Genomic DNA, 22,988 nt, shown 5'->3' on the forward strand with positions numbered 1-22,988 from the left:
ATAGCTTCTTTTCTTCTCAGCCTTTGTTATCAGTTATTTCTTTTGCAACCTCCAGTTTAATTTCCTGATGTAAGGAAGGTGAGCATTTTCACAGGTTCTAATCTTTGAAGTCCCTAGTTTTGGAACCTCTCTGTCTGGCTTTTATTATTCTCAGAGAGCCCTGCTCCCAGATGCCCAGAGAGGACAAAGGTATGTTAATTAGGGGTACTTGTGAAAAGAAAGGGCTAGCAGGCAGCTGGGCAACATTTGGTCCATCTGCCATCCTCAGGGCTTCCTGAGGGAGGGGGGAGTTATCAGATGCTGGTTTCATATTAATCTAAGTATTTCCAGCAATCCTGACATCCAGCAATCCTGACAAAGAGCTGGAAGATGGAGCGGCAGGGGGCCTGGAATTTAGTAAATGAGAGACTTGGAAATCATGAGGATTGAGATGTGATATTTGAAGCTGGTGGAAATGAGGAATGCACTTTAAAAAAAAGGTCAAAAATCATTATGTACTTTGTAAGTCTATATGCTTTGAAAATGAACATCTAAATCTAATAATACAACAGACTTTGCTTACTATGACCACTCTCAGTTATTTCTGACCCAAATTAACCACAGAAACCAGCTATGGAAAGATGGTCTTCTGTGATGAATATAAGACCAATATTCCAGGTCAGAGAATGAGGTCAAGGATGATATCTTCCATGCAACTGCTTTTATGAAAAATATGTTACACCAGGTATCCATAGCTTTGGGTGTTTAAATTGTATAATCTTCAAAGAGGGGAGTGGTGTGGTGTATGGCTAGGGAGGTCTAAAAAGTTCAGCATTCAAGAGTGAAATTTAGTCACTGAAAGTATAATCTATCCTTTGAAGTGGTGATGCGTAAGTGGCAGGTCTTAACTTTGAGGGGGAAAGTTATCAGTGTGGACTATTGTTAAGATTTTTATTTTATTTTTGTTACATTTGTACCCTGCGCTTTCCCACTCATGGCAGGCTCATTGCGGCTTACATGGGGCAATGGAGGGTTAAGTGACTTGCCCAGAGTCACAAGGAGCTGCCTGTGCCTGAAGTGGGAATCAGACTCAGTTCCTCAGGACCAAAGTCCACCACCCTAACCACTAGGCCACTCCTCCACTGTTGCTACTATTTGAGATTCTACATGGAATGTTGCTGCTATTCCACTAGCAACATTCCATGTAGAAGTCGGCCCTTGCAGATCACCAATGTGGCCGCGCAGGCTTCTGCTTCTGTGAGTCTGACGTGCAGGACGTCAGACTCACAGAAACAGAAGCCTGCGCAGCCTTGTACATGGAATGTTGCTAGTGGAATAGCAACATTCCGTGTAGAATCTCCAATAGTAGCAACATTCCATGTAGAATCTCCAATAGTATCTATTTTATTTTTGTTACATTTGTACCCCGCACTTTCCCACTCATGGCAGGCTCAATGCGGCTTACATGGGGCAATGGAGGGTTAAGTGACTTGCCCAGAGTCACAAGGAGCTGCCTGTGCCTGAAGTGGGAATCGAACTCAGTTCCTCAGTTCCCCAGGACCAAAGTCCATCACCCTAACCACTAGGCCACTCCTCCAATATGTTAATTGTTGGAATGTAATTGTATTTTACATGCATTGCCTGTCACCTATTATTTCTCTGTGATTACTCTGTGACCTCTGATGTGAATTACTTAGAGAGGTCACACAGCTATGCAACTTCCTGTGGGGGATAGATGCAGCAGATGCAGCACATGCAGCACATGGAGCACATGGAGCTCATGATCTCTCCTAACCTGAGAGGATCTATGGTGGTGTGAGCATCCATTACCATCTAAGCACATGGAAGGAGCTGATAATACAAATGTATAGTAATATGTATATATAAGCCTGTCTGATTATAATCAAACTACAAACTGTGAGTAAACAGATGTTTTGTTACTTCAACTTTAAAGTGACTCAGCAGTGAATTATTCAGGGGTGAATGAGAGAGAGATGAAGAAAGAAATTAACATTTCTAAAGCTGAAGCTGTGTGTACTAAAATCTGCTAATTATTTACTACAAATAATCCAACAAAAGGGTTATGGGCCCAGGGTCCAGGAATTGAAAAAGAAGAGAAATATTACCAGGCAGAAAAAAAAGGCCACATTTTTCTCTTAAGTTTTAAAGGAAAGATTCAGTCTGTCTCTCTCTCCCCCCACACAGCAGACAGAAGGCTAAGAAAATGGCTGAGGGAAGAAATTCACCATTGTTCTATTCTCTCAAGGTGCCTAAATTAACTGAGTTTAATTATCAGCAGTGGGAACTAAGATTCATATGTCTCCTTCGAGCAAATGGATTAAATATATGCTTAGACCAAGACAGAACAGCTGAAAATATGGCTGAATGGGACAGTGCAAACTATTATGTGAAGTGCATGCTTTTGGAAGCTCTCTCAGAGAAACAAGCCATATTAGTGGAGGGAAAAGATACACCAAAGGACATTTTATATAAACTGAGAACTATGTATGCAACTACATATGCAAAGCAGCAACCAATTTGGTTGGCAGAGTTGAATGAAACCAAATTAAGGGATAAAAGTAAATGTAATGATCACATTATGCATCTTATGTCTTCATTTCAAAAGTTAGAACTTTCTGGAATTCCCATGTGTGATGCATTGAAAAGAGCATTTCTTTTTACCTCACTATCAAAGAAGTTTGATGTTTTTAGGTCTGTAAATGAGGCCATTGAAGGGCAATCTTTTGAACAGACAACATCAAAACTAAGGCAGGAATGCATAATAAATGATTCTGAGGAGATGTGTTCTCAAAGTCAGTCAGAGAGAAATGAAACAAATTTCTTGGCAAAGAACAGAGGAAGGCGGAGCTATGGGAAAACTCCACCCAAGGGCAAGCTGATTTGCTACTCATGTGGAAAGGAGGGACATGTATCTAAATGGTGTAAGGAAACACAAAACACTCCCTCTAGCTCACCTAAGCCAATGGAACTAAAGAATTTTCAAACCAGGAAATGTATGAAGGACAAAGATAAACACAAGGGTTTTCTAATGGCAGAAAAATCTTTGACTATGGTAAATAATAATTCAAATGAAAATACTTGGATTTTGGATTCGGGGAGCACATGCCATTTAACCAATTGTAAGAATTTCTTTCAGGAAATGTGTCCAGAGGAAGGTATTCTTAAAACTGCAAACGCAGGGACTGCTAAGATCCAAGCAAAAGGTATTGGATTCTTAAATGCAAAGTGTCTAATGAAGTTAAAGAAATTCCTGTAAGTGATGTCTTGTATATTCCCCAAGCAGTTTGTAATATGCTTAGTGTATCTACATTAGATAAGAAGGGATTTGTGATTCATTTTGAAAACAGTAAGTGCACAATCTCTAAAAATGATGAAGTGTATGCTGAAGCTTTTATGCATAATGATGTTTATAAACTGAGCATTTCAGGTGAAGCCTCACATATGGCGCAAGTAAGGAAGAATGATGGTAAATGTAGTCTGGAAATCTGGCACCGCCGCCTGGGACATCGTGATTTTAAGGTGATCCAGGATCTTTACAGTAAGCAACTGGCCACCGGCATTCAGATAAGTGCAAATGCTGGTAAAATGGAGAAATGCATAGACTGTGTTACTCAAAAGGGTGTGAGACCCTCATTTCCTGCATACACAGGAAATAGGAGTAATAAAGTGCTGGACTTAATACACAGTGACTTATGTGGACCGTTTAATATCCCATCATTGGGAAATAACAGATTTGTGCTAATATTCTTGGATGATTTCTCTAGATATTGTGTGGCCTATTTGCTGAAAGAGAAAAGTCAAGTCACAGACATGCTGAAGAAATACGTAGCCATGGTGAGCAATAAATTTGAAAGAAAACCAAAGGTTCTTCAGACCGACAATGGTGGTGAGTTCACTTCACAAAGCATGTGCACATTTCTAGAACAAGAAGGCATTCAGCATATCACAACAGTAGCTTATACACCAGAGCAAAATTCTGTTGCAGAGAGAAAATTTAGGTCACTTGTGGAAATGACCAGATGTATGCTGTCAGATAGCAATCTCCCTAAAAGACTATGGGGGGAAGCCATTCTCACAGCAGTGTACCTACAAAACAGAATGCCAACTAAAGGCGCTGAGCGCACACCACATGAGACATGGCATGGTAGGAAGCCAAACCTGTCACACATAAGAACATTTGGAAGTACAGCATATGCTCATGAACCAAAGCAAAGAAGGCATAAGCTGGATTCCACAACAGAAAGGGGCATTTTAGTTGGCTATGCTCCAGGACACAAAGGATATAGAATTTTGAATCTGAAAACTGGCATTGTTGGCATAAGACATGTTACATATTTTGATGAAAACAAAAGGGTTGATAAAGGCTGGATTATCCCAGATGAGCCTTATCATCCAGAATATGAAACTAGAACCATAATAGACATGCCAGTGTATATAAATGCCATACCAAGGCAGATGTCTGAAAGCAACTCACCTGTATCTAACGAGGAACAGGCAGAGGAAGCAGACACAGAAAGGATCATTGAAGAAGACAGTACAGTTGGAGAAGGGGAATCAATTGGAGAAGGACTCTCAGATTTAGAGGATGCGGAAAGGTCAGACCAACCTGTTGTCAGACGCTCATCCAGGGAAAACAAAGGTGTTCCACCCCCAAGACTGTCTTACCTAACAAAGTCAGCAGAAGCTCAAGAGCCCTTAACATGGGATGAGATTGAGAAAATGCCAGCAGAAGAAGCTGCTGAATGGCATAAAGCTGCACAAGAAGAAATTGATGCATTGGATAAAAATAATACTTGGATTCTTACAAAATTACCTCCTGGCAAGAAAGCTATAGGATGCAAATGGGTATTCAAGTTAAAAAGGAATGCACAAGGAAAAGTGGAAAGGTATAAAGCCAGATTAGTGGCAAAGGGATATCTTCAAAAATATGGAGAAGATTTTGATGAAGTGTTTGCACCTGTAGTGAAACACACGACAATCAGAACACTTCTGAGCATTGCAGTCTCAAAAGGCATGCAAGTCAACCACATTGATGTGAAAACAGCGTTTCTTCACGGAGATATAACTGAAGACTTGTACATGGAACAGCCAACAGGTTTCATAAATACAAAACAAAGACAGCTAGTGTGTAAATTAAACAAAGGTCTTTATGGATTAAAGCAAAGTGCAGAATGTTGGGATGATAAATTGCATGAAATATTGACAAATTTAGGATTTAAGCAAGGTGAAGCAGATAAATGCTTGTACACTAGGTGCACAAATGGACAATATGCATACATTTTAGCTTTTGTTGATGATCTGCTCATTGCAAGCAAAAGTGAGCAAGAGTACAAGGACATTGTAAAATGTTTAAACCTCAATGTTGAGATAAAAGAACTGGGTAATGTGTCATACTATCTTGGTATAGAAATTGAGAAACAAAATGATGGTTCTTATCTTCTAAGCCAGAAGCAGAAAATAAATGAGCTTATTGAAAGTTTAGGTATGCAAGATGCCCAAGTTGTAAGCACTCCCATGATCACTGATTTTCTGAAGGATGAAACAGTAAGAGAACCTTTACCAGATAACATCCAATATAGATCAGCCATAGGTAAGCTTTTATATCTAGCTACCACATACAGGGCTGATATAGCAAATGCAGTAGGAATTTTGAGCAGAAGGGTCAGCTCACCTACCAAATCAGATTGGACTGCAGTTAAAAGGATGGTAAGGTATTTAAAGGGTACCATTGATTGTAAATTAAAGATTTCAGCCAATAGTAATCCAAAACTAATATGTTACTGTGATTCAGATTGGGCAGGGGATCATTCTAATTATAAATCCACAAGTGGATATGTGTTTATGTATGGAAATGTACAAATTTCATGGGGCAGTCATAAACAAAGTATTGTGAGTTTGTCTTCTACAGAAGCTGAATATGTGGCCGTATCGGAAGCGTGCAGAGAACTGATGTGGATTGAAAAACTTTTGCTGGATTTTGGAATAGCTGAAAAGAGACCAATCCAGATAATGGAAGATAATCAGAGCTGCATCCGACTGTCACAGAATGACAAGGTTCAGTCACGCACCAAGCACATCGCAACGAAATACCACAACGTGCGAGAGTTGGCGAAAGAAGGGGTCATCAGTCTACACTATTGTCACACCAGTGAGATGACAGCTGACATCATGACCAAACCGTTACCCAGAGAACATTTTGTGAATCTGCGTATAAAGCTTGGACTTTGTATGAATAAATAATTGCATGACAGTTATGCATGAGAAGGGGTTTGTTGGAATGTAATTGTATTTTACATGCATTGCCTGTCACCTATTATTTCTCTGTGATTACTCTGTGACCTCTGATGTGAATTACTTAGAGAGGTCACACAGCTATGCAACTTCCTGTGGGGGTTAGATGCAGCAGATGCAGCACATGGAGCACATGGAGCTCATGATCTCTCCTAACCTGAGAGGATCTATGGTGGTGTGAGCATCCATTACCATCTAAGCACATGGAAGGAGCTGATAATACAAATGTATAGTAATATGTATATATAAGCCTGTCTGATTATAATCAAACTACAAACTGTGAGTAAACAGATGTTTTGTTACTTCAACTTTAAAGTGACTCAGCAGTGAATTATTCAGGGGTGAATGAGAGAGAGATGAAGAAAGAAATTAACATTTCTAAAGCTGAAGCTGTGTGTACTAAAATCTGCTAATTATTTACTACAAATAATCCAACATTAATCCCAATATGCCCTTCACCATTCCTAGTTAAAATAACATGTTTTATTTCTGTTTTCTCTTTTCTTGTTCTCTCTTTTGTTAACTACATCTTTGATTATAAACCACATAGCAACATTATTATTTTGTGATCACTGGTATATCAACCTAAAATAAATAAATATTCGTAACTAACAGTTGCGTAGCCAGGCCTTCAGTTGTGGGTTTTTTTTTTTTTGGAGGGGTCAGTTTTTATTTGGGTGGGGGAACTGAAACCAAATAGGAGGGTATAAAATTTTACCTCAGTCCCTGAACTCCACCCTTATCTTGTTTCTGTGCCCCACCCGCGACCTCCAAATATCCGGACTGGCAGGAATCTCAAAGAACTATCAGCAGGACAGGACGTCCACTGGCAGCCTGGCATACAGTGGCATTTTCTATATGCTGTTGACATACCATCCCCCTCCCTGCCTGAATGCTAACAGATTCTCAGACCAAACAAATGTAGGGTATGTTGAAGAAATCATCATTCCTTCTGCAAAGTGTCCCTGGACACAACAAATGCGTTACTTAATTTGGATAGACCCACCCTACCAACAAACTATATGACAACTTTTGTATTCCTTGCTCTGATTTATAGGATCATTTTATATTTCAGACTGTATTGTATTCAAGTAAACACAGTATATAGATAACACAATCCATGAATTACGAAGCTAAGCAAAAATATGATGTTACCATTTTTTTTTTTAATTAATGTGCTTTCACCAGCTCTGTTTCACTCAGTCAGACACAGTTTTCATAAAATCATTTGGCTCCTGGGACCCAACAGCACATCACTGAACAAACTGAATCTCGGAACATGTTTTCCTTAAGGCTGAATCCTTAGCAATAAGGCTGGCTTTAAATACCCACAGGAGGATTATGTACAGTTTGGTGTGCCACATTTACACAAAGCGAGACAGTTTGTTTACCAGCTCTAAATGTTACTCTCCTTCAAATGCACAGAGAGTTTCTGCTCATTTCCAAGGGCACAACCTTACCTGTATGACCTGAAAAGGATTTTCATCAAAAAACAGCAAGAGGTCTCCGTTCTGCAATTGTAAAGAATGATTTATGAACATGAGATGAATGAGTTATGAAAGTGAAATGAAATGAATTTATGATTATGACAACCTGAGACTCAAGGATTATTGACTCAGCTACTGAAATGAAAATCTATTCAGCCTGCTAACAAACTACTTCATTCGTCTGAGTTGCTGACCATTGAACTTCCTCGGCATAAAAATGTATTTTGTGTGTATGCTGAAAACATTCCTATAATCCATGTCATAAATATTAATGATTTGCATTTTTTAGCTGCTTGGGTATCTGAGTGGAATTTGGTGTGGCTGTGATGGGTTGGGGTAGAGGGTGGGTTTGCTGGGGTGTTTAGGTTTGAGGGTGGGGGTAGAATGGTTATTGTTTTGTTTGTGACACAGTTCAGATTACTTGTTGAGGTTTGTTATTAAGTCATGGAATAATAATAAACGTAGTTTACCTGTATGGATCAAGTGCTAAATTTAAGGAAATTACGGACCCATTTACAAAGCGACGGTAGGGCTACCATGTGTGTAGCATGCCCACCCAGTGGTAATGTTGAAGTTGGTGTGCTGTTTCCAATGGTAGAAAATATTTTTCTATTTTCTATTGTGGGGGCAGTTCCCGGTGGTAATCAATAATTCAGAGGTCCTTTTAGTAAGGTGCGCCAAAAAATAGGCTGCGCTAGTGTAGGCGTGTATTTTGGGTGCATGCAGATCCATTTTTTCAGCATGCCTGTCAAAAAGGCCTTTTTAAAATTTTTGCCAAAAATGGACGTGCAGCAAAATAAAAATTGGCATGCGTCCATTTTGGGTCTGACACCTTACCGCCAGCCATTGACTTAGCGGTCAGGTCTATCGTGTGTAGAATGATGATTACTGCCCGGTTTTCACCACACACAGGGAAATAAAAATTATTTTCTGGTGCGCATAGCGGACGCACGTAAAAAACGAAATTACCGCTCAGGCCTCGCGGTAGCCAGGCAGTAACTCCAAATTGATGCACGTTGGGCATGCGTAGGTGCCTACAGGTCTTAGTAAAAGGGTCCCTCACTGTTACTTGAGTTAATATCCGATTATCGACTACAATTGGCACCGATTGACAGTTATGTGTGTAACTATCCTTAGTCGCTGTTCTATAAGTTATGCGCGCAAATTCCAGAGTGTGCAACTTCTAGAGGGCATACAGTTACAGGTAACTCATTTATAGCCAGCTAATACCAATAACATAGATCATAGCGGATTACAAATAAGATACTAGAACAAAATAAGTCTAGGATGTAACAAAGTTATGACAAAATGATCATAAACATAGAGAGGCATAATCGAACGGCACCGGCCAAATAGATGGCCGGCCATCTATATGGCAGGCGCTGCAAAGAGCAGAACCGAACCATATTATCGAAAAAGACGGCCGGCCATCTTTAGTTTCAATAATACGGTTGGGGCCAGCCAAATGTCAGAGATGGCCGGGTTTGAGATGGCCGGCATCGGTTTTCGCCCATAATGGAAACCGATGCCGGCCATCTCAAACCCGGCCAAATCCAAGGCATTTGGTCATGGGAGGGGCCAGCATTTGTAGTGCACTGGTCCCCCTGAAATGCCAGGACACCAACTGGGCAGCCTAGAGGGCACTGAAGTGGATTTCAAAAATTGCCCCCAGGTGCATAACTCCCTTACCTTGGGTGCTGAGCCCCCCAAATCCCCCCAAAACCCACTCCCCACAACTCTACACCATTACCATAGCCCTTATGGGTGAAGGGGGCACCTACATGTGGGTACAGTGGGTTTTTTGGAGGGGGTGGAGGGCTCCCATTTATCACCACAAGTGCAACAGGTGGTGGGGGGGATGGGCCTGGGTCTGCTTGCCTGAAGTGCACTGCACCCACAAAAAACTGCTCCAGGGACCTGCATATTGCTGTCAGGGAGCTGGGTATGACATTTCAGGCTGGCAAAAAAGTGTTTTTTTTGGGTGGGAGGGGGTTGGTGACCAATGGGGGAGTAAGGGGAGGTGTTCCCCGATTCCCTCTGGTGGTCATCTGGTCAATTGGGGCACTTTTTTGAGGCTTGGTCCTAAAAATAAATGGATCAAGTGAAGCTGGCAAAATGCTCGTCCGAGCCGGCATTCTTTTTTCCATTATCGAGTGAAGCCGGCCATCTCGTGACCGCGCTCCCGTCCCGCCCCATCCCGCCTTCGCTACCCTACCGACACGCCCCCTTGAAGTTTGGCCGGCTCCGTGACGGAAAGCAGTTGGCGCTGGCCAAAATTGGCTTTCGATTATACCGATTTGGCCGGGTTCAGGAGATTGCTGGCCATCTCCCGATTTGTGTCGGAAGACAGCCGGCGATCTCCTTCGAAAATAAGGAGGATAGTATCCTAATCAGGAATAATCTTACCAAAACACATCTTCATTGGGATAAACTGCAGCATATTACTTTCTTAACACAATTTATAAAAAAACACAAAGTCTTTAATCTCTTCTTAAAAATATCCTAACTAGGGATGCGCCTTAGCTTAGATGGACGAGTATTCCAGAAAGTAGCTGCCTGATATGCAAAAAGCAGATAAACAATTTATTCAAAATAATCCCCTGAAGGCTAGGAAAGGAAAATAAGGATGAACTGAGAATATTATATTGTTGACCTGATTTTAAGTAACATACCAAAGAGAGCATATATTGAGGGATCAAGCCACATATGATCTTAGGTAATAAACAACCCAGTTTGAACGGCACCTGAGCTTCTACAGTAGCGTAGCGAGGGGGGCTGCCACCCGGGGCGGGGCGGTTCGCCGTTGCACCCCCCCCCCCCCCGGGTGCAGCACGATGACATACCCCCCCTCGGTGCATCGACACCCCCCCTCCCCCTGACCCAGTGCCCACCCTCTTCCGTCCAACCAGCTCTCTACCTTTAAAAAAATATCGGAATCCGAAGCGAGGCGAGGCGCCTCACGCCTGCACATACAGTGGGGGAAATAAGTATTTGATCCCTTGCTGATTTTGTAAGTGTGCCCACTGACAAAGACATGAGCAGCCCATAATTGAAGGGTAGGTTATTGGTAACAGTGAGAGATAGCACATCACAAATTAAATCCGGAAAATCACATTGTGGAAAGTATATGAATTTATTTGCATTCTGCAGAGGGAAATAAGTATTTGATCCCTCTGGCAACAAGACCTAATACTTGGTGGCAAAACCCTTGTTGGCAAGCACAGCGGTCAGACGTCTTCTGTAGTTGATGATGAGGTTTGCACACATGTCAGGAGGAATTTTGGTCCACTCCTCTTTGCAGATCATCTCTAAATCATTAAGAGTTCTGGGCTGTCGCTTGGCAACTCGCAGCTTCAGCTCCCTCCATAAGTTTTCAATGGGATTAAGGTCTGGTGACTGGCTAGGCCACTCCATGACCCTAATGTGCTTCTTCCTGAGACACTCCTTTGTTGCCTTGGCTGTATGTTTTGGGTCATTGTCGTGCTGGAAGACCCAGCCACGACCATTTTTAAGGCCCTGGCGGAGGGAAGGAGGTTGTCACTCAGAATTGTACGGTACATGGCCCCATCCATTCTCCCATTGATGCGGTGAAGTAGTCCTGTGCCCTTAGCAGAGAAACACCCCCAAAACATAACATTTCCACCTCCATGCTTGACAGTGGGGACGGTGTTCTTTGGGTCATAGGCAGCATTTCTCTTCCTCCAAACACGGCGAGTTGAGTTCATGCCAAAGAGCTCAATTTTTGTCTCATCTGACCACAGCACCTTCTCCCAATCACTCTCGGCATCATCCAGGTGTTCACTGGCAAACTTCAGACGGGCCGTCACATGTGCCTTCCGGAGCAGGGGGACCTTGCGGGCACTGCAGGATTGCAATCCGTTATGTCGTAATGTGTTACCAATGGTTTTCGTGGTGACAGTGGTCCCAGCTGCCTTGAGATCATTGACAAGTTCCCCCCTTGTAGTTGTAGGCTGATTTCTAACCTTCCTCATGATCAAGGATACCCCACGAGGTGAGATTTTGCGTGGAGCCCCAGATCTTTGTCGATTGACAGTCATTTTGTACTTCTTCCATTTTCTTACTATGGCACCAACAGTTGTCTCCTTCTCACCCAGCGTCTTACTGATGGTTTTGTAGCCCATTCCAGCCTTGTGCAGGTGTATGATCTTGTCCCTGACATCCTTAGACAGCTCCTTGCTCTTGGCCATTTTGTAGAGGTTAGAGTCTGACTGATTCACTGAGTCTGTGGACAGGTGTCTTTCATACAGGTGACCATTGCCGACAGCTGTCTGTCATGCAGGTAACGAGTTGATTTGGAGCATCTACCTGGTCTGTAGGGGCCAGATCTCTTACTGGTTGGTGGGGGATCAAATACTTATTTCCCTCTGCAGAATGCAAATAAATTCATATACTTTCCACAATGTGATTTTCCGGATTTAATTTGTGATGTGCTATCTCTCACTGTTACCAATAACCTACCCTTCAATTATGGGCTGCTCATGTCTTTGTCAGTGGGCACACTTACAAAATCAGCAAGGGATCAAATACTTATTTCCCCCACTGTAAAAGAAATGTGCACCGTCTCATTGGGCCTTCCCTCGCTCTGTCTGTCCCGCCCTCCGCTGACGCAACTTCCTATTTCCGCAAGGGCGGGACAGACAGAGCGAGAGAAGGCCTGATGAGACGCTGCACATTTCTTTTACGTGCAGGCGCGAGGCGCTGCGCCTCGCTTCGGATTCCGATATTTTTTTAAAGGTAGGGGGAGCTGGTTGGACGGAGGAGGGTGGGCACTGGGGGTGGGGTGTTGATACGCCGAGGGGGCGGGAGCTGGCAGGGAGTACCCCCCCCCCCGAGCTGACACCCGGGGCAGACCGCCCCTCCCGCCCCCCCTTGCTACACCACTGACAGGAAGCCAATGCAGCCTAATAAAGAATGGTATAATTATATCTAATTTTTTAAGAGAAAAAACATCAGACGTACGGCACATTTTGAATAGTTTGAATCTTTCTCAATAGTTGTTTCAATAAAACCTAATAATACAATGTTGCAGTAATCCAATTTACTAGGAATAAGTGACTGTACTACTAGTCTAAGCAGATCTTCCGGCAAGTATTTCCGAATACTTCTCAACTTTCTCATAACATAGAGGGAACTTCGTATCAGTGAATTGATCTGATTTTTCATGGTTAATTTATCATCTAACACAACACCCAAGACTTTAATTGAGCAATCTAACAAGTAAACTTCTCCATCAATGGTCACATTTAACTCCATATTTGTGTTTTACCTGGCTCCCAATAATAAAATTTTTGTTTTTTCTTTATTTAGTTTAAGGTAATGAGAAACCATCCAGTTTGCAATTATTGAGAAACAATGGGAAACAGTAGTATATGAGGGGCATAATCGAACGTGAATGACCATCTCCATGGGTGTCTATCTCCGAGGACGGGTCCGCGAAGGGGCGGGTCAGACCGTATTTTCAAAAAAGATGGGCGTCCATCTTTTGTTTCGATAATACGGTTGGTGTCGAGCAAATGCATCAGATTTGGGCGGATTTGAGCTGGGCGGTATCGGTTTTCAGCGAAAATGGAAACCGAAGGCGCCCAGCTCAAAAACGAACAAATCCAAGGCATTTGGTCGGGGGAGGGGCCAGGATTCGTAGTGCACTGGTCCCCCTCACATGCCAGGACACCAGCCGGGCACCCTAGGGGGCACTTGTAACAATTAAGAAAAAATTAAAATACCTCCCAGGTGCATAGCTCCCTTACCTTGGGTGCTGAGCCCCCCAAATCCCCCCAAAACCCACTCCCCACAACTCTACACCATTACCATAGCACTTATGGCTGAAGGGGGGCACCTAGATTTGGGTACAGTGGGTTTTGGGGGCGGTTTGGAGTGCTCCAATTTAGCAGCACAAGTGTAACAGGTGGGGGAAGGATGGGCCTGGGTCCACCTGCTTGAAGTCCACTGCACCCACTAACAACTGCTCCAGAGACCTACATACTGCTGTGATGAAGCTGGATATGACATTTGAGGCTGGCATACAGGCTGGCAAATAAAGTTTTTAAAGTTCTTTTTTTTTTGTGGGAGGGGGTTAGTGACCACTGGGGGAGTCTGGGGAGGTCATCCCCGATTCCCTCCAGTGGTCATCTGGGCAGTTGGGGCACTTTTTTGGGACTTGTTCGTGAAAAAAAGGGTCCAAAAAGTGACCCCCAAATCGCGCTAAAAACGCCTTTTTTTCGATTATCAGCTAAAGACACCCATCTCTCCTCGGCCGATAACCACGCCCCAGTCCCACCTTCACCACACCTCTGACACGCCCCCGTCAACTTTACCCGTTTCTGCGATGGATTGCAGTTGGAAGCGCCCAAAATCGGCTTTCAATTATACCGATTTGGGAGCCCACGGGAGAAAGATGCCCATCTCCCGATTTGGGTCGAAATATGGGCGTCTTTCTCTTTCGAAAATAAGCTGGATAGTATACTACTTACAGTGTCAACATAATACATAATAGAACATTTTAATTGACAGTAACATAGTAATATAGTAAATGACGGCAGATAAAAACCTTTACGGTTTATCCAGTCTGCCCAACAAGATAAACTCATTTTATATGATATGTGATACTTTATATGTATACTCGAGTTTGATTTGTCCTTGCCTTTCTCAGGGCACAGACTGTAGAAGTCTACCCAGCACTGTTCTTGTACTAAGTTCTGGAGCTAATGTTGAAGCCCCTTAAAATTTACACTCCAGCCCATCCCTATCTATTCAGTCACAATCAGGGCATAGACTGTAGAAGTCTGCCCAGCTCCCATTTTGTTTCCTAATTACCGGTGTTGCCACCCAATCTCCGCTAAGATTCCGCGGAACCATTCCTTCTAAACGGGATTCCTTTGTGTTTATCCCATGCATGTTTGAATTCCATTACAGTTTTTATCTCCACCACCTCCCGCGGGAGGGAATTCCACATATCCACCACCCTCGCCGTGAAAAAACACTTCTTGACATAAGTCCTGTGTCTGCCCCCCTTCAACCTCAATTCATGTCCTCTAGTTCTACCACCTTCCCGTCTCCGAAAAAGGTTCATTTGCAGATTACCTTTAAAATATTTGAACGTCTGTATCATGTCACTCCTGTTTCTCCTTTCCACCTAGGTATACATGTTCAGGTCAGCAAGTTTCTCCTCATATGGTTTGCAACGCAAATCCTATACCATTTTTGTAGCTTTTCTTTGCACAGCTTCCAGTCTTATTACATCTTTAACAAGATACAGCCTCCAAAACTGAACACAATACTCCAAGTGGGGCCTCATCAACGACTTGTACAGGGGCATCAACACCTCCTTTCTTCTGCTGGTTATGCCCCTCTCTACACAGCCTACCATCCTTCTGACAGTGAAGGGTATAAGCAAAGATGGAACATATAGATAGGTAAGAGAGTAAGAGGAGATAGAAAATAAGGTGACTAATTTAAAGAACGGTGCACATGAGGTCAGAGAGATGGTTAAATATGATCCCAGCCAGGGTAGAAGTGGATATGTGCAGCCCGTGTTACTTCTTGTGTGTGTGAGTGATTGACTAACAAGTTAGTTACTTCTTCCATTAAGGGCCTGGTTGAAGAGCTAAGCTTTCACTTGCTTCCTGAAGTAGAGATAGTCTTGTGTTAAGTGGAGCCTTTCAGGGAGAGCATTCCAGAGTGTGTATTGGACGCAGGCAGGTCCATTTTTCAGAACGCCTGCAAAAAAGGCCTTTTGTTTGGCTGAAAATGGACGTGCGGCAAAATAAAAATTGGCGCGTGTCCATTTTGGGCCTGAGACCTTACCGCCACCCATTGACTTAGCGGTAAGGTCTCATGCATTAACTGAGCAGTAATTATCTGCGTGTATACGATGCTGATTACCGCCCTGTTTGCACCGCGTGCTGGAAAATTTTCCAGCATGCGTAGTGGACACGTGTAAAAAATGAAATTACCGCCAGGGTCAGGCGGTAGCCGGGCAGTAGTTCCGAATTGGCATGTGTTGGGCACGCATAGGCGCCCATGCGGCTTAGTGAAAGGGCCCCATAGGCAGTAGTGCTCTGCACTAGCTGAAACCTCTGTCTCTGGTACTGAGGAAAACCAATATACAAACTGTTACAATAGCCAAAATAAGATGGAACTGAAGCATGTATAGCTGATGCCAGGTCATCTTTGCCTACATAGGGCCAGAGATATCAAATGTTCCCTAAAAAAAGAAACACCAGAAAGACATAACAATGCACACCATTTTGACTGTCTCTGAACAACTGACAGCAGCAAGTGTCATACATAAAGATGGATTTACGTGGTCTTGAAAACTTATCCTTAAAAATGTTCCTGGAGAATTCTAATGACTGGCTCAGCAAACCTGCAATCGTCCAGCACATGTCCAACAATTAACATGGAAAAGCCCTAGGTAAGCAAGCAATGAAGGGGAAACGAGACAAGAAAGCTTTCTGCTGTGATACATTTGCATAATGAAACATTGCAGCAAGAAATGAGGTGTACATAATGTCTCTTATTTATACCTTCCTGCTCATGCCAAGTATCGTAGGTTAAATGATGTCTTTGATGAGAGCTGCACATATTGAATTTAAGTTCACTACACTGAAGTATCCAGAGGTACCCAATATTGTGGGGGGTGGGGGTGGGGGTTCAGCCTGGGGAACCAGCTGAGGAAAGGCACTAGACACCTTTATTGTGGAAACTGACAGGGCACCCTACAGTGAGCTCTTGTGTAAGCCAATACCAGCACCAACTTAAGATCCCAGTAAATGTCACAGAACCAGACTAAAACACTCTGGGACCGCAGAGATTACAAAAACCTCCAGTACTATAGATCTGCAATTTAAAAGCCTGACAGACACTTTAATGCACTAAAGTTCCATTAAAGAACGGAACGCTATTTCCAACTTGGTAAAAATTACCGAGTTGGAAATGGCTAGGGATGCTCAGAAGATGTGGGAAGCAAATGAGCCGCTCGCAAACACAGGTCAGTAGTGGGGGAAGAGCCAATCGGTCTGTCGAGCATGCCCAGAACAGCCAATCACTAAGCGTCAGATGCACTAAAGTCGTCGTTAGAGCCGTTCCCTACCGAATTCCATAGCAAATCGGTAGGGAACAGCTATGCATCAAGGAAAGGGAATGCAAATGAGCTACTCGTTGTAGCTCACTTGCATTCTCTATTCCATCGTAAAACTGTCGGCCAATCGGCCGGTCAAGCATGCGCAGAGCAGCAAAGCATTATGTTGGCTGCTCTGCGCATGCCAAATACGCCTCAAGTGCCAAGTGCTCGTCAAGTGTACTATAAAAAAAAAATCACAGGCTCCGATGCTGCAGGCATCCGCTGCACCTACCATTGTACAAATAGAAGCAATTCTGGAGACTGTCATTAGGATTTCCATCCGCCCAGCGCCATCTTCCACCCAATCACAGCGAAGGAAGCATTGAGCGGAGCTGAGCTAAACGCTTTTCCTCCTCCTGCGAGGTAACCCTGGCTCCGATGCTGCAGGCTCTCAGCTGAGAGACCCGGAAGTCTCTGAGCCAATCACAGCGCGTTTAAACGCTAGGACCTCTCCAACCATGCTCCAGGTGAGTCCTAGGGGTGGAGTAGAGGAAGGTTGGGGGGGGTATCTGCTCAAGCGTTACTTCATGGGAGGGTATGATCTTGGAGGTTTCCTGTTTGGGGGTTATCCTGGGTGGGGCTTATTTGGGGAGTCTGATCTTGGGGAAGCTTAATTGTTAGGGGGTGATTGGGAGATGGTGATGATTGGGGGACTGGTTACGGGGACACAAATTGATGGGTAATATTTGGAGGAGCTGGATCAGGGCATAACTTTGCAACATGTCATTAGAGCAGTGGCCATGTTACCAGTCTGCCAGTAAAATCTAATAAAACCTCAAGAGGTGACATTAAGTGCAGCCCCGCTATCAGTAGCCATGACAGCTATCACATGATACTGTCCTGTGGGCTAGGTGTCAGTGTCAGCCTGTCCCATCCCAGTTCGTGACCTTCCTGGATCCCACCACTACCTGCTGGCTGGTTTTTACCATGCTGGCTGGTTTTAGCATGCGGTCCATGTGTTAGCATGGGTCCATGCTAACAGCTACTGCACATTAACATCTATACTAATTGCTTACTTCCGTTTAATAAATATCCCCCCCCCCCCCAACACACACACACATTTAGGCATTTTTTAGCAGTTCAAGACTTTTCATGTGTTTTTCTGTATGAAGTCCCCTCTGTGAAAAAACATGGCAACTTAGTACATCAGTCCTTATGAAAGGTTCAGGTAGCCCCAATTTGATTGACTGCATTTTTGTCCTTTAGATTGTAAGCTCCTTTGAGCAGGGACTGTCCTTCTTTGTTAAATTGTACAGCGCTGCGTAACCCTAGCAGCGCTTTAGAAATGTTAAATAGTAGTAGTAGCAGTAGTAGTAATAGTAGTCGTCCGGAACTCAGCAACATGACTGTTGACTAACTCTCAGTCTTTTCAACCAGCTGTTCTGTGTGTATGCTGCCATTTTGTTTGTATTGTACTGGCAGACAGCCTACAGTTAATGCAAGATCCTGCTCGGTCCTCTAAACTTTATTCTGATAGGGTTCAATGTTGTATGTGACCTCTCCGGTCTTCTTGAGACCATTATTGCTCACATCTCAGTCAGGAGTAAACTCTGATTCTCAGGGCTGGCATTAGTGATGGGCAAACAGGGCAATTGCCCTGGGTCCCCATGTCACTGGGAACCCCAAACCTGCCTAAAGCTGAAAGAGGGACAACCTGCAAGCAAGCTTTGGGGGTCCCTCCCTAGCATCTGCCCTGGGCTCCATCAAGTCTAGCACCGGCCCTGCTGACTCTATTAGTCAGTTCCTGAGTCCCTAGCACTTTGCGTAGTACCTCCTGCTGGGGGGGCGGGGCTAATCTCCATCTTGCCTTCAGCACAGCAAAGCAAGTCTCACAAGCTGCTTCTCTCTTCTTTCAATCTGGCAAAAACCAGAACCTCTTTTTATCAGTTCAACGTCCGTCACCTGCAACACCTCCAATCATTTCACATGGAGATTATTCAACCAATTAACAGCCCATCCTGTCAGGGCTGCAGAACATCTGGGTATGGCTGGGTTACGCCAAGCCCCCTCCCTGCCCGTCTTCAAGTCTTTGCTTAAAGCCCACCTCTTCAATGCTGCGTTCAGCACCTAACCCTTACCGTTCAGTGAATCCAGACTGCCCCAATTTGACTGCCCCTATCGGACCGACCGTTCACTTGTCTATTAGATTGTAAGCTCTTTGAGCAGGGACTGTCTCTCTTTGTTAAATTGTACAGCGCTGCGTAACCCTAGTAGCGCTCTAGAAATGTTAAGTAGTAGTAGTAGTAGTGGGAAACGGCCAGATAGGCGCCTCCCCCACCTCATTATTTCCCTTCCATTATCAGGGTGACTGCTCTTATGTGGAAATGTATCTGTTATTATCTATGCAGTTTTATTATTTGTATTGTGGTGAGTATATGGTTTATAAATAAAAGGTGATGATTATGAGTAATATGGGGTGGCTGAATGTTTCAGTCAAAAGCCTCATTAGTTTTGCTGTTTATTTATTTATTTTGAATTATTGCAAAGCTTTGAGGTAAGACATGGGCTGGCTGTTGCATTAAGTACTATATGGGTAAGAACCAAAGAGAGGCAGAAATTGGAACATGCCCCAAAAGCAGGGGAAATCCAGCTCAGAAGCAGCGACAAGAGGCTTACCTCCTTCCCTGTGCCCTCCTGCACTGACTACTTGGATAACAGTTATGCTAAGAAATCCTGTAATAGTCTGCTAGTGGAGGAGGTAGAGGTCAGCACTGAAGAGAATTTAAACAAGGCTAGGGTGAATATGTACAGCAATGGTAGGAATAGGATTGGGAGATTGGGGAATGAGGAGACAGCATCTGTTTAAGTATGGAAATCAGAAAACAACAAGGCAAATGATCTGCAAAATCCAACGTGGAGAATGAGCAAGCAGATCAATAAATATAACATCAAAAATATTTTATTGAAGATATCGTATATGAGACAATTGCCCGACACAGGCCATGTTTCGCCCAAAGAAGGGCTGCGTCAGGGGCTAGTCTGTATCTTTATGAAAAAGAACAATTATAAATTATATATCAGGTCAAGGAAAAAAGGAAATTCAAAAAACCAGCAAAAACAACGTATCCCTAATATATATCTCTCTGTATGATCATATCATTTCCACTTAAATATCTATTTGTTGAGTTCACAATTGCTCAGTAGAAAAGCACACCTTAACAGATGTCACTTTAAAAAGAAAAATCTTTCAAAAAACCGTCAGTCGACATATACCGACTGTCTTTATTGTGGTATATGTCGACTGACGGTTTTTTGAAAGATATATATTAGGGATACGCTGTTTGTGCTGTTTTTTTTAATTTCCTATTTTCCTTGTCCTGATATACAATTTATAATTGTTCTTTTTCATAAAGATACAGACTAGCCCCTGACGCAGCCTGGGGCGTAGCCAGACAACAGATTCTGGGTGGGCCTAAGTAGGTGGGCACCAAGTGTTCTTCACCACCACCAAAAAAATAGCTCAGCTGGCGAGAAAACGCTTCTTTCTACCTTGGCTTACCATCAATGGAAAGTCTTCAGCTGATAGAGCTTGGGATCTCCACTAGCTACCACTAAACGTATGCTACTGTTGGGTGGGCCTGAACCCTAAGTGGGAGGGCCCTGGCCCAGCCAGGCCCACCTGTGGCTACGCCACTGGACGCAGCCCTTCTTTGGGCGAAACACGGCCTGTGTCGGGCAATTGTCTCATATACGGTATCTTCAATAAAATATTTTTGATGTTATATTGATCTGCTTGCTCATTCTCTTCTCTAAGTATGGAAATCTACAAGCGTCTCTACTCAAAGTGTCGAAAATCCACGCAGCTTCAATTGAACAGTGCAGATGGGCCAAATGGCCTTCAACTGATGTTATCTATTATGCATAACTTCCCCAGATCACATCTACACTTGTCGCCCAAAGGTACAGAAATGATACGTACACTTACTGGTTGACTTTTTGGCACATCATAAATCCCTTCCTTCTTCTGGCTGGTTGGAACCTGGATCAATGTAAATGAAATACATAATTTTAACACAGGAATCAGGTTGAAAACAAAAAACACCATCAGATGAACCACTGGACATCAACCTTCCAGAAATGGAAAAGAAACAACAAGGGCTAGGACCAAAAAATAAAAATGTTCTACAAGGAAAACAACACATTAGTACATCTAGGGCCCCTTTTACCAAGCTGCAGTATAAGGGGGCCTGTGCTGTTGTTTGAGTGTGTTTTTGATGTATGCCGAGGCCCCCTTTTACTGCAGCGAGTAAAAGGTAGGTCTTGCTTTTCTGCAGGAAATGGCCATGTGGCAAGTAAAGCACTTGCTGTGCAGCCATTTCAGTGGGAGCCCTTACCGCCACCCATTGAGGTGGCGGTAACGGCTCCCGCGCCAACTCGGCAGTAACCGGGCAGCATGCGGCACTGCTTACCGCCAGGTACACACTGTTGCTATAAAAGTAAATCCATTTTTGTAGCACCCAGTGCATTTTTTCTAGTGAAAAAGGTGCCGGTACTCAAATGCCAGGCCACCCTTCGGGGTGTGGTCCGGGGTAGGGTGATCACTGAGGGACCCCACCCCACAATAGCCAGGCCTCCTGCAATCATTCACTGAATCTATGACAAGGTAGAATTGGTGTGTAGAGCCCAGAGGCGTATCTGGACTTCAGCGGAAGGGGGGGCCAGAGCCAGAGTGAGGGGGGACATTTTAGCCCCCCCCTGGCGCCGCCGACCCCCCTGCCGCCAACTTTGACCCCCCCCCCCCGCTGCCGACCCTCTCCACCCCCCCTCCCGCCGCTGTCGCCTACCTTTGCTGGCGGGGGACCCCCAACCCCCGTCAGCCGAGGTCCTTCAGTTGCAAAGCTGGCGGGGGACCCCAACCCCCGCCAGCCGAAGTCCTCTCTTCCATTGCAGCAAAGCTTCCTTCAGTTTCAAATTCTGAGTCTGACTCCCTGCACATTTTATGTGCATGACGTCAGACTCAGAACAGGAAGCTTTGCTGCAACGGAAGAGACGACCTTGGCTGGCGGGGGTTGGGGTCCCCCGCCAGCTTTGCAACGGAAGAAGAGAGGACCTCGGCTGGCGGGGGTTGGGGTCCGCCGCCAGCTTTGCAACAGAAGGATCTCGGCTGGCGGGGGTTAGGGTCCCCCGTCAGCAAAGATAGGTGATGGCGACGGCGGGTTGGCGGCGGGAGGGGGGTGGAGAGGGTCGTCGGCAAGAATTCAGGGCCAAATCTATGGGGGGCCCCCATGGCCCCACACAAATACGCCGCTGGTAGAGCCTGAGCTCTTTCATTAAAACTTAGGAACCACGGGTCAATTTTAGCAGACAATGGAAAAGTTGCTGGTACTCAGTACCCCCAAGCACCCCCTCAAAAAAAGCCCTGGTAGCACCAGATATGATGGTTCGCTGGGGGTTGGGAAGTACCGCCGGGCTGCTGTGGTAGCCTGACAGTACTTCCTTTTTAGCGAGCGGTAAGCCTGCTTTGGGCTTGCCGCGCTTTGTAAAAGAGGCCCTCAGTATGAATATTGGTTAGCTGCTAACCTATACTTTAAGATGCAAGAGTTTGAGATGAAGATAGGGTTACCATTTTTTGTCCCCCAAAAAGGACACATGCCCCGCCCCACCACACACCCCACCCCCTGTCACACCTTCACTCCGCCCCCTGTCACATTTTCCCCTCCCCCCTGTCACATACCCTGTCACCCCCCCTCCCCATCACCCCCCTCCCCTTACCTTACTACTGCCCTGGTGGTCTAGTGACCTCTTCGGGGCAGGAAAGATCTCCCTCTTTCCTGCCCGGAGCGCTGCCCTGCATGCATCCTTCCTGTTCCTGATCCTCTGCGCCGATTCAAAATGGCCGCTGAGAGTTGAAGTCTCGCGAGGTCACTTCAACTCTCGGTGGCCATTTTGAATCGGCGCCGAGGATCAGGAACAGGAAGGATGCATGCAGGGCAGCGCTCCGGCCAGGAAAGAGGGGGCTCTTTCCTGCCCCGAAGGCGGAAGAGGTCACTAGATCACCAGGGCACTAGTAAGTAAGGGGAGGGGAGGCTAGCAATCTGGCCGTTTGTCCGGATTTCTGGACAAACAGG

At 44.6% G+C, this 22,988-nt stretch overlaps 1 protein-coding gene across 1 annotated transcript in view; it reads right to left on the reverse strand.

Moving 5' to 3' along the window:
- Positions 1-22,988, reverse strand: part of LOC115471808 (disabled homolog 1-like) — a 119,549-nt gene that overhangs the window by 47,833 nt on the left and 48,728 nt on the right. The window contains exons 6-7 of the mRNA XM_030205639.1: positions 20,840-20,899; positions 7,752-7,802 (exon numbers count right to left, since the gene is read on the reverse strand). Of these exons, the coding sequence (XP_030061499.1) occupies positions 7,752-7,802; positions 20,840-20,899 (111 nt within the window). The remainder of the gene's footprint in view (positions 1-7,751; positions 7,803-20,839; positions 20,900-22,988) is intronic.

Source organism: Microcaecilia unicolor, chromosome 6, assembly GCF_901765095.1.
Source record: "Microcaecilia unicolor chromosome 6, aMicUni1.1, whole genome shotgun sequence".
NCBI lineage: Eukaryota > Metazoa > Chordata > Amphibia > Gymnophiona > Siphonopidae > Microcaecilia > Microcaecilia unicolor.